Genomic DNA, 12,652 nt, shown 5'->3' with positions numbered 1-12,652 from the left:
TAGTTAACCAGTGCCATCACCGCCACCCTGGAACCCCTCTGTAGATGTATTCAGCCATTCATGTGTCAGGTCAGATGAAGGTTTTATGCAAGAGAGAAACAGGTTTCCTGCCTCAGTGACAGGAACAATGTTCTTTTCACACATTCTGACAAATGTTTCTGTACATTTTGCTAATGAATGGGCCATGTGTCTGCCTACAGGACCAGAGCTTGGAGATGGCTGGATTGCTTATGCGGCGCGAGCTTCAGTGGGATGCCCTGCCTCAACAATCAGTCTCGTTGGGAGTTTGGACTTCAGGATACACGCTATATACATGCTGTTTGTGACCTACTGTTATTCAATGTTAATAAATCTTTAATCTACCCCCAATGTGTCCAGTTATTCTGTAAATCCCCAACTATTGCAATGTTCTGCTAAACCTGCATGATGATGGATTTTCTTTTAATGTATTCTGATGAATGCACATCCAATATGTTTGCCATAAAACTGAAAACAACTGGATGGACTTTGATTGTCTTTGTGCGTGGAGGGGACCTGCAACAGTGTGGCTTTCAGGAGCACATCTTTGCATATCTGTACTAGAAAAGTAGCGTCAATAAACCGCATCGTAAAAGACAATGCATGTGCAGTTCGTCTGATGAAATAATTCGCAATTTCTGTGTTGTAAGATCAGCTGCACAGTGAGAATACGCCGGTTTCGGTCGGACATTATGCTCATATTATCAGCCAGGCTGCGAAATTTGCGTGGATAATGTCTTTCATTTCTAACATCGGAGGGGGAGGGGACTGAAAGAGGAGAGGGGAGAAGGGATTTAACATAGCGAGAGGGAGAAAAAAAACGAGATAGTGTCTTCAAGATGGATAAAAACGAGTAAGTACATCATTTCAAGGATATTTCGAACACCGTTGATTGATTTGAACTGTAGCGCCTGATGCGTAATGTGTCGTTTTCTTAATATATCTGGAAAGTATGTTGATCATCGATTAGGCAAATACATTCTGTGGTTTCGCAGTCTGTAAATAGCAATGCAGTGTTTTCCAGCTAGGATATGTGTGTGCTGTCTTTTTCTTTTTGTTTTTTTTTTTAGCATCACGGTTTAATTCTCCAGATATTTACAGCTAATGCAGAATTACGCATGGAGTGCGTCGACAGCGAGCTATTTCGACATGGATTTCAGGCACACAAAGTGGATGTGAATTTGTCCTCCTGCATCGCTGTTGCACACACACACACACACACACACACAAACCCTACTCATGCATGCATGACAACGCTGTTTTAAAATGGTGTCTTGTTTAATCGCTGAGATCTACTTTGTTCATTGATAAAAAAAAAAAAAAAAAAAGCCGGCTTCCAGGTCTTGAATGACAACGGTGGGGCATTGTGGTGGTGAGACGGCTCTCCAGTTTCATGGAGCTGACATGAAACTTGCACATTTTCGGTCGGCGAGCCTCCACACTTTTATTTTTACAGCATCTGTCAAGTTGAATTATTCAGCAGGCTTGGTGATTGTTGTCACTGCGGCCCTGTGATTGCTGTTTACGGACTATTTAGAGCGTAATTTATGTTTGCCCGAAGATTTACATTACTGTGGTCCGACAGGCGACCGTCAAGCTGGACACACTAGAAAATACCACCGCCGGTAACCTGTTTCAAAATAATCATGTACAGGCCTCATTAGTCAAAATTATGACCTCAGGGAATAGTTATTACAACTGGATTCAAATATTTCACTTCATTCAATCTGAAACTACACTTTCAAATGTCAAAAATGAATTCTGATGCGCAAATAGATTAAAAAATTGGTTTGATTCTTCTATTATCATCCATTTTTAAACACATTTACAGGCCCTCCCATGTGAAAATAATGTTTTTTACCTTGTCAACATGTTAGTATAATGTTTTTTATATATATACTAGAGGACAAAGCAGGCAGTAAACGCCATAACTGAGCGTTTTTACAGACAACAGTCCCAAAAATGCCATTTCAGACCTCCAGGGTTTCATATGTAACAAACATAAGGAACCAATCAACTGGCAGGGTGGGCGTTTCTGCATCACTGTTTTACTTTGGAGTTGGTTCAGACATGATATTGCAGCTTTCCATCATGTAGAATATATTAGTGTTGCAGTGTTTGAGCAGAGCTGGTGTGCTCGAGCTGCAATGCCAATGTTACAATTTTTGGATCAATGAGTACACAAGAGTCAGCTAGGGTCTGTAAATTCTGTCATATCCCCAAGTCTGTAAAAGTCCACCTGCAGCCCAAAGTTTGTGTCCATGTGGTGACTGTGTTGCAGCGGCAATTGAACGGATGCGCAGAATCAGTAGATGCAGCTACAACAAGTCGACTCCCACTAAGTACAAAAGTAGTTTAACAACAACAACTGTGTGTCTGTGGTGTTTGCAGCTGTCTGTGTGCATATCTGCAAGGAAGACAAGAACAAGGGAGTCGGGACTTAAAGGAGGCCACCAGTTACATCTAATACATTTTAGGAAATGAAAGGATAGTTTTCACAGAACCAAACCAATAATGTGTAATTTTGATACATAGAAAAGAATGTTGAGGAGAGAGACTTTAAAATAAAGTATGAATATGAAGATGATTAAATTGGTGCTTGTAATGTACTAAGAGTTATTAGTTAGAAATGTTATTGACTTCACTATTATCCATCCATCCATTATCTATACACCGCTTAATCCTCACTAGGGTCATGGGGGGCTGGAGTCTATCCCAGCTGACTTAGGGTGAAGGCAGGGGACACCCTGGACAGGTCACCAGTCTATCACAGGGCTACACTTAGAGACAGACAACCAAGCACACTCACATTCACACCTACAGACTATTAAGAATCACCAATTAACCTCACCATGCTGTGGGAGGAAGCCAGAGAACCCTCGCTGCACGAGGAGAACATGCAAACTCATGCAAAAAAGCGACTTCACAATTATTAAAATTATTATTACTTAATACAGTAATAATCATATTTATAATGTAATTACATTAAATTGTTGTAATACAACTTCCAGGGAAATTAAGATTTCAATTTTAAGGAACATAATATTAAAACTTTTAAACACAACAATAAAAAACAATAATACATCTCAGAATCAAATGAAGTTTGTTTATAGCACGTTTTAAACAAACTAAGTTGACCAAAAAATCAAACATATTATCAGTAAGGCAACAGCAAGAATCTGCAAAAAGCGAGACAGGATGAAGACTTGTAAAGTCAATTTATAAAACAAACTAAAGTAATTTAGAAGATGAAGAGAGACAAAAGAGAATAGTAATTTGTAAGATCAATTTCTAAAGGACAAAAAAGACATGAAATGTTAAAAATCAAATCAAAAGCAATCAAAAGCCAATGAAAACATGTATGTCTTGAGATTTCTATTACAAATGAGCAACATTTGATTGAGTGAAGGCGGCTATTTCAAAGCTTTGGAGCTGCTACTTTAAAGACATGTGACTGTTAGGTCATTAAAGGCCATTAGTCAGAGGTTTGGAGCTAATAATAATTCATATTTGAAACTCCTCATTAGTCAGTTTTAACTGAAGCAGCCTCTCGGTTAAAGGTGAAACCCAGATCCAAAAAGAGAAGTCCAATTTCTTTTTACTTCCAGTTTTATTCCATTGTTTTGATGTGCAAAAGTCTCTAATTCTATTCTTTTTTACCATCAATTTATTTTGTCATCACTTATAAAACACTTAAATTGTATTTAGATTGTTTGAAAAGTGACATCATGTGGCAGAGGTGCGATTGAGTTCAGTTTATTAAATTAGTCCTGAGTTTGTCATATTCTTTTGCCGTTGAAGTAGCAGCTCCAAAAATTTTAATCAAATGTTCCTCCCCAGTAACGTTTTTAAGAAAAATGTCAAGATTTCACATTGAGTCAACCCTAACTCCCTCAGAAGCCAGTTTGAGCAACATAAAGTTGTTATTTACACATAAGATTAAGTATACTGTCATATTTTGGTGTTGTCCTGACTTTAACTGCAACATGAATTTTACAAACACTCATAGAAATTATTTTCATTTCTTCCTTTAAAGTAGTTTATTAATTGCAAATTACTTTACAATGTAGGGGCCCAAAGGACAAAAGTTATAACTTCACTTCATTGTCAATAATTTTTAAATTTATGCCAAAATAAATGCCAAATCAACAGGGATGCTTAACCTGCATTAGCAGATGTTAAACCAGCTGCCTACAATAAACTAATGTGGCATAACATTGTTATCTTAACGTAAGGTTGCTAGTTAGTCTTTAACACAGATACTAACACTTTTTTAGTGATGTTAACTGTTATGTCACTGTATAAGATGACAGTGTACATACTTTGTCAGAAATTCAGCATTAGAAACACTAGAGCTTTGAAAATCTTTGATGTCCACGGGAGCTTCTTCCCTCAAAAGTAATACTCCTACAATTTCACTCATTACAGAAAAAGTTATTGTTATTTTAAGTTCAAATTAAAGGACAATCCAGCACACGACTCTCATGCTAAGAGTACAGAAAAGTTTGTGTTTTTACATTCTTATGCAAAGAAATTAATTTTGTAATGTCAGAATAATACAGAATTTTATCTCAAAACCACTTCTTTAGATTTTCTCAGAAAGGTAACAGGCCACTATCATCCATCCAAGAAAACACCTTTTACACTTTTACCCTGGTGTACCTTATAGAAAAAGAGAAATTAAATAGATTTTCTTTAAAAAATGGAACAAATTATAAAAGTAGCAACAACAAAAAAAGACTATAAAATGCGATACAGAAAGATAAAATAGCCAACATTCTTAATCTATTTTATTTGTTTAATTTTATTCTCTTTTAACCTTTATTCATTTACCTATTTATTTACTATTGTTAGTACGTTTAGCCTTGTCTTCATGGTTTTACCCTCTCTAACCTTTTTTGTTCTTTTTACTTAATTTAATCCATTTCTGTGCTTTTATTTTTTTATTTTTTGTTGTATTGATTTATTTTGGAAATCTTTAACTTTTCTTTCGATTTGGACAGACTGGCCTTCTGTCGTTGCAAGTTATATATATTTTAAAATAAATAAATAACTAATAATAATAATAATACCAGATGGTTGAGCACTTAAATTTATGCTTTTATTCTGGAGTTTCTTATCGCGGCGGGTCTCGCGTTGCCTTGACGTCGCTGCCCTGTTTTCCTCGCGGATGCGGGCCCCGGCGAGACGGGCGAGGGTGGTGCAGCGGCCCCGAGGTCCGCCGCGGAGCGATCTTGCTGACGACAAAGAGCGGAGATGTTGTTCGCAGGATCCCATTACAGAGGACGCATGTTGTAATATGGTCGAAACAAAAGAGTGAGAAGAGACAGGCCTGCCTTCTGAAACAAAAACAGCGACACGTTTCCTCTTTTTTTTTTTTTTTTTTTTTTTCTAAACAACCCAATCTGGCTTTCCGCACTAACTTTTTAGCGGATTTATAGGCGGCGCGAAATGGAGAAGAAAAGGTGGGATTGCACTGCTCTCCCCAAGGGCTGGAAAATGGAAGAAGTGACCAGAAAGTCGGGTTTGTCAGCTGGAAAGAGCGATGTCTATTATTTTAGGTACTAAAAAACGAACAAGGGGGCTGGTAAAAAAGAGACCAAACTTACTCACACCGAGTTTAGACAGGAGCTGGGGTGGCCGGGATAAAGTTTGGGAAGGGGAAGGGGAGGGGTGGAGGGGTTTGTTTGCGGCGGGGCAACCAGGCCAGCCAGGCCGCCTCCTCTCACAGTTTGTTGGGATAAGTGTGTCCGGGCGGGCGGTGCTAGCAGCAGCAGCAGCAGCTCCTCACACGCCTGGCTCGGCCCTTCTTTTTCATGAATAAAACCCCAGTGTAACCTCAGGTATTATCACTCTTTTACCTTGCATTTGAAGTGAATCAACAACGCCAGATTTGTTTTCATTTAGCAGAGGAGAAGAGCAAGATGAGGAACAGAGGCAAGAGAGGGGGGAGGCGGGTCGGTTGTATAGTTTGTGGTAGGCTAACTGTACAATCATACTGGTGTTAACTGTGGTGTGTGATGTAAGAGACATTTGCATGAGTTGCTAGCACGTATCCACCCACAGTCGTTGCTTTTGTTGCTCATTGCTCAGGCTACAGATGTTGTTGCTCTCCCACAAAGTGGAGCCACAATGTTTTCATTCTGAAGCAGTTTGTTTTTGTTGCCATCGTGTTCACTAATTTGTGCCAGGTTACCGAGCTATGTAACTGTATATATATATCTATGTATTTGTTCTCCTGAATTGCTCAGATAATACTTCTAACAGGGCTCCATGACAGACTTGCATCCATTCAGTGTGATCGTTGCTCATCTGAATGTCTCCTGCTTCTCTTGGCTTCAGACTTGTTGCATGTTTCTGCTTTTCTGTCTGCTGTGTTCAAAGTTTTTTTTTTTTTTGCTTTCTCGCCTTCATCTTCTTGTGTTGTTTTTAAGTCTTGATGTTTTCTGACTTCTTCTTCTTCTTCTTTTGTTGTTGGTGTTGTTGTATTTGTGTGTAACAGATAGTAGTAGTAATAATATAACGCTTTCCCTCATGTCTCCACCTCTACTCTTGCCAGTCCATCTGGGAAGAAGTTTCGGAGCAAGCCTCAGCTGGCCCGTTACCTTGGCAACCAGATGGACCTCAGCTCCTTCGATTTCCGCACGGGGAAGATGCTGATGAGCAAGCTGAACAAGAACCGGCAGCGGCTGCGGTATGATAACAACAACCAGAACAAGGTGAGAGAGACGGGCTCCCGGTGCCTGGATGCTGACTGAACGCTGTGAAGCGAAATCTGTCACACGTCTAAAACTTCTCAGCCTCACCAGGAAACAAGGGGCATAACTATACTATAAAGCCTTATATCACTTTCCACAAAAGCTCAACTCGTCATCACTTGTTTGTAGGGAGAGGAAAGCTTCGGGCTGGTTGCTGTTGATCCAGAACATCTAAGGTTTTATAGAGTTACGCCCCAAAATGTGCTCCTTGTTTCAAGGGGCTTCGTGTTCTGCTTTATTTACTGTCTGCTATTTTATCTAAATGTCAGAATTTTAGAGTGTGAAGTTTGTGCTCTATAAAATCGAACGCACAAAAAAAGCGCACAGTGCAAAGAACAGTCACTTTCTTTTTTTGTTTTCAAAAGCATCATCTCAATATCAGTAACTGCAAAATCAGCACATCAGAGAGGTTTATTACATTAAAGGGGGTGTTTGATGCACTGTTTGACTCCTTTTCCCCACAAATTGGACCGATTGTGTGCCACATTCTTAAGTCAAGGGGAACAGGTTGTTGTAATAGAGAGCTATAAAGGATGTATAAAGAGTTGCTACAGTAAAAAGCTGAATGCTGGTAGAAAACTGTTAATGGTGTAAGTTAGTATATTTATTTCACTGGTCTTTGAGCTCTCAATGTTATTTCTGACATGGCAGCTGCACATTAGAGCTCTTAAACTGTAAACTTCATACATGATGCTCAACAAGTGCATTTTGTTCTAACGCTGTCCCATAATGACGCTTTTGGCCGAATCAAAGTGAAATAAGTGTCACTGATTGGCTATTTTCTGTGACAAATGCCAACAGACTAGTCAGTTTTCAAATCTTTGTTATATTAGATTGAATACCAGAAGTGTAAAATGATCTGACCAAACATAAAAACGTATTTATGCATTTTCTGCATCACAAACACGTCACAGCAACCGCCAGTTTGTCCTACTGTAACCACAAACTCAGCTTTGTTCAGGTTTGCAAACGTAATGTATTCCCTCAGCTGAGAATTTGTATCGCTCATCGAGAATATAGTCAAGGAAAGAACTGTTGAAAGTGTGGCTCTTCTTACAGCTGATTTAAACTGTGAACAGAAGCTCCTCCAGAGCAGGTTGGCTGTGCAGCATTAGTTACCATGGTGATCTAGCAGGTTGTGAAATGGAAAAGTCTGGATATAAGCTCTTTGCTAACCCATCATTCTTGCTTCATAGTTGAGTAATTTCTTTCTCTTTTTAAACGTGATTTTGTACACTGACTATTCATCTACCCCTGAGCCTTGATACAGGGTTGTTCCTCTCGTGTGGTTATAATCAGCAGCTTCGTAAAGTAACACTTCATGTTCTGTCTCTTGTCTTGTCCTTAAGGGTAAACCTGACTTGAACACGTCGCTCCCAGTCAGACAGACGGCCTCCATCTTTAAGCAGCCTGTTACTAAGGTTACCAACCATCCCAACAACAAAGTGAAGACAGATCCTCAGAAAGCCGTCGACCAGCCCAGACAGGTAAACGGCCTCTACCTGTTACTGCGGGCGTCATACTAACCGTACAAACCAGAAAGTTTTATATAACAAGCGCTGCGCTGCCTGGAAGGAAACGTGCAGCTCTGGAACTGGACAAACCAGAACTGAGTTCAGATTTATTGGTGGTTTTTGCTGCACGGGAAGCACCAGTACATTTGTGTTCAGTTAAAGGGTTAAGTTCCTTTGTGTGAAAACCGCCTACAGCTAAAATGTTTCTGTTTTTTTTTTTTGTCTCCAGCTATTTTGGGAGAAGAAACTCAGTGGTCTAAATGCTTATGACATTGCAGAGGAGCTTGTGAAAACAATGGAACTGCCTAAAGGCCTGCAAGGTAAAATAGTTAAAAGAGAAAGCGGTTTGTATTCTGTTGTGACATTTTGGAATTTCTTAGAGCAACAGGTTCATTGTTTTTGTATGATGTAAGTAATCTTGAGCGCTTCTACAACGTTTCTTGTTGCTGGTCTTTCAGGTGTCGGTCCGGGCTGCACAGATAAAACTCTCTTGTCGGCCATCGCGAGCGCTCTGCACACCAGCGCTGCTCCGATCACCGGGCAGCTGTCTGCTGCCGTGGAGAAGAACCCGGGAGTCTGGCTAAACACTGCACAGCCGCTGTGCAAGGCCTTCATCGTCACTGATGAGGACATCAGGTTCGTCTTTACTGAAAACTGTCTCATATTGACCAGTGTTGCTTCTTGATAAATTGCCACAAACCTATGACAAGCGGTTTTAGCAATTTTATAGCTGAGTTTGATTATCAGGAATTGACATTACAGATATCAACAACGTCATTCTGACTAGTTCGAATATATAAAAAATAATATCTATAACACTATTTTGACTTGTTTACTAGATATCTGTGCCCCAGTTGTTACTAGTCAGTGTCGTGGTTGCACATATCTCTACTGTCATGATGACTAGTCTGAGTTGTTGTGCATGATGCTGCCTATACACTTATTGGTCCAGCAGAGCATTTGAACAGTGTCAGTAGAAGTAGTGAAGTAATGGAGGCTGCTGTGGTGGCTTTAAAATATGGAACTGTGGAAGCATTATTCAGTTTTGTTCATTAGATACTTAGATACTCTCAGGCTGCTCTGACATGGTTATAACATGCATATAACATAATGTGACATATAACACATGTCGTATGTTTGAAAAACAAGCCACCTCCTCCTTGCCGTAGCTTCTGAGGCGTTTATACATATCTGCCCCACCATTACGCTTCGTCAAACCTGTAATTACACTTTAACTGGTCATAATTGCAGTTCGTAATATCTCCAAATGTCATCCCGACTAGTTCCAGCCTAATTTAAGATATCTAAAAATGACATCTTAGATATGTTTATATGAGGAGCATTAAAGACATCTTGAACTAGACTCATGACAGAATTAAACCATATCTGAAACGAGAATTACAACTAATCATGATTCAGCTGCAGATTTCTGTGATTCACACTCCGGATATCTGCAGCTGAACTGAACATGACTGTAATGAGAAACCCCAGACATGGGAACAGTAGAAATGATGTCCCGGTGAAATTAGGGATATCAGAAATGTTCTTTTTGACGAGAAAGGACTAAATTACAGACTTCAGCATTATATATTCAGTCTAGCTATGCAGTGTTGAAACATCTTGCCATCGTGCCAGCATCTAAGAGCTTGTTTGCCTGTGAAACAGTTGTGTTAAAAATCTTGCTGAGATCTCCTTCAGTGTGTTTAAAAACAGGATATAACAGCTCAGATGGGGGTAAAAATGCCACACTGGTTTTTCCCAGTTCTTGAGATGTTAACTTCCCTTGTATACGCCAAAACACAATATCATTTGTAAAATAGTTGGAGAAAACGGACAAATCAGATACCGCCGTGCCTCTTTTGTCATGTTTGCTGTGTCCATTGTAAACAGAACTGATTGTTAGAATTGCCACAGTCCACAACAAGTGACCACTGATCTGCGTAAGAACACACCATCTGTTCGGTGCTGATTCAGTGGCTGTTATAAGCAGCTGTAACTGCCAACTGTAACAGCTTCCTGTTGTGTTTATGTGTAGGAAACAGGAGGAGCTGGTGTACAGTGTGAGGAAAAGGCTGGAGGAGGCGCTCATGGCTGATATGTTGGCCCATGTCGAGGAGGCTGCCAGCGAAGGAGAGGCTCTGAAGGAGGAGGGCAACGGCAGTGAAGACATGGAGAGCGTATAGCACAGGTTGGTGGAGACTCGGAAAGACAAATGAGGCCTGCGAGGGCATTGAAATGCTGCAGAGAAGATGTATGAGCACGAAATTCTGTCCAGCAGGAGCTAAGAGACTCATTCCATCTCAAATCAGCAAATCTTTAGAAAGACTTTGTGCTCGGCAGGGATTTTTATAGCATGAGGTATGGATGTTTTAAAGATATTTGTGAAACTTTGTCTTGTTATAGCAAATATTTTCAACTAATTCTTTTCAAAATCGACCTACTATTTGCACTTTTTTCCCCACACATTGACATTTGAGGCTGTTTGAACGACAATAACTCAAGAACTATCAAAGATAAAACCATGATTTTCCATTTATTTCTCATCATGCCATTGATATAGAATCTACAATGTTGGACAAATAGCTCAAATATTCTCCGATTATGAGTGAGTTGAAATATGAAACAAATTTGACAAACTTTGAGCACACGTGAGCAAAAATATTAATAATACAGACGTCAACTAGTAATATTTTCTAAACCACATGTACTTGGCTGTCACAACAATACAACATATAGAATACTTTTGTACACAAAATACTTGGTAACAAAAATAAAAATGAAATATTTGATACGTCAGTCTAAAAATTCACAGGTAACATTTTAAATATCCATAATTTCTGATGGAAAAGTTTCAGAGATGGTTGAACAGAAGGCCCCGGATGATCTGAGATGGTATAACTCAAGAAACTTGAAATCAGCTGTTCTTCAGAAGCTTCTTACTATTTTGAGTTTGTTAAATCTTTTTGTATTTATCATAGTAATGTGCAAATGATGGGATTTTAAAGAACTACACAATATATTTAAGGTAATCTTTTTTTCTCTTTTAGGTTTCTGCAAAGGGTTCAACACCTGCCCAGTAGGAACCCTGTCCAGTCCAGCCCCGAAGAACTGTCCCCCAGTATCGACGTCCGACCCAAACCCAAATCCGATTAGCCTCCAGTCCGACATAAAGAGCCGTTTTCTCTTCACCCCACAACAACCGCCTGAAGTCTCCCAACACCTCCATTCTTCATTAACGCCGCTGAATGGGACTCCTTGACCGAATTTCTGAGCCCAGATGATTTTTGATGACGGAAAAAACAAAAAATATTTAAAACAAATGAACTCTCAAACATTCACGATAACTTATCTACAGTGTGTCAAAATCAGTGTTCAGTGATCATTGTGATTTTTTTACGAAAAAAAAACAAAAAGGCTTTGAATGGGTTTGTATTTTTTGCGACAATCATGTCAAATCCAAAAGTTTCACGTCCGCAAAAAAAGTCGATTTTTGCTTTGTTTCGGGGGGGGCAGATTGGGAATGAATGTTTTCTATTTTTAGCATCTCTTGACTTTTTACGATGCACTCCAGGAGTAATCTGTCACAGCACACGCAGTGAAGCGGTACACCAAGAGTAGAGCTAATTTGAACCTGCAGGTGGCTGATTTTACTTACGGCAGGTAGAGTAGTTTGTAAATCTATTGGAGTGGATAGTTTTTATTGTTTTAATTTTTAAGGAAATATTATCTTTCATGTCAGCTGTGTGTTGTCCTATGAGTGGTGTTCAGTATTGACCAAAGAGGGGACGCGTCATTTCAGAAGGCTTTAAGGTTTTTTTTTTTTATTGGCCCTGCTGTTGTACAACTAAATGTAAGAAAAACGAATGCACGATGGGGCGCAGTGGGAGAGAAATGACCTGAAACCTCTTTTCGGTTGTGCAGTTATTACTGTTTCTAACTCTCATCATCGTTACAGGTGCTTACTGACGTTGTGACACATTGCTATTCAAGGCTTTGTTGCAGCTTCAGTCCATTTTTATTATTTTTTTAAATGTGTCAATGTTACCACACACACGCTGCCTCCTTCTTCTAAATCCACGCACAGAATTGGCGACACAGCGAATTACAGTTAGTTCTGATGTGTTTTTCATTGATTTATCTTCTGAGGAATAATGGTTTTGTATTTTTTAATCCCTGTTTGATGAAAAAAATAAATAATGCATCAGGCTGAAATCATGAAACTCCCTTCACAATATCAGCAGGCTGATTGCTGAAATAAATCTGATTGTATTAAAATGTGTCAGTATATCACTAAATCTGCTCACGGTGTTTTCTTAACGGCAACTGACAACTTGTGTCGCGTTTGAATGTCGGTAACGTCCA

The 12,652-nt window shown here is 39.4% G+C and overlaps 1 protein-coding gene across 3 annotated transcripts; it reads left to right on the top strand.

The window, feature by feature from the left end:
• The first annotated feature begins 773 nt into the window (after positions 1-773).
• mbd3b (methyl-CpG binding domain protein 3b) lies at positions 774-12,585 on the top strand. Of its 3 annotated transcripts, none has more exons than XM_008277489.1 (7): positions 774-871; positions 6,578-6,737; positions 8,126-8,263; positions 8,520-8,610; positions 8,749-8,926; positions 10,326-10,478; positions 11,338-12,585. In XM_008277489.1, exons 1-6 carry the CDS (start codon positions 858-860, stop codon positions 10,471-10,473), a joined length of 729 nt encoding a protein of 242 aa, XP_008275711.1. In that variant the 5' UTR covers positions 774-857; the 3' UTR covers positions 10,474-10,478; positions 11,338-12,585. The 3 variants fall into 3 exon arrangements, with proteins under 3 accessions (XP_008275711.1, XP_008275710.1, XP_008275709.1); XM_008277488.1 differs by lacking the exon at positions 774-871 and adding an exon at positions 5,263-5,483; XM_008277487.1 differs by lacking the exon at positions 774-871 and adding an exon at positions 5,265-5,579.
• Positions 12,586-12,652: the final 67 nt, after the last annotated feature.

Source organism: Stegastes partitus, unplaced genomic scaffold (genome assembly GCF_000690725.1).
Source record: "Stegastes partitus isolate 25-593 unplaced genomic scaffold, Stegastes_partitus-1.0.2 Scaffold99, whole genome shotgun sequence".
Lineage (NCBI taxonomy): Eukaryota > Metazoa > Chordata > Actinopteri > Pomacentridae > Stegastes > Stegastes partitus.
This window is presented reverse-complemented; position numbering and strand designations above follow the sequence as displayed.

Coding starts and splice junctions, on each gene's coding strand:
- mbd3b (XM_008277487.1), top strand. CDS start 5,470: ATGGAGAAGAAAAGGTGGGATTGCACTGCTCTCCCCAAGGGCTGGAAA. Junction 6,738..8,125: donor ATAACAACAACCAGAACAAG/GTGAGAGAGACG, acceptor CTTGTCCTTAAG/GGTAAACCTGACTTGAACAC. Junction 8,264..8,519: donor CCGTCGACCAGCCCAGACAG/GTAAACGGCCTC, acceptor TTTTGTCTCCAG/CTATTTTGGGAGAAGAAACT.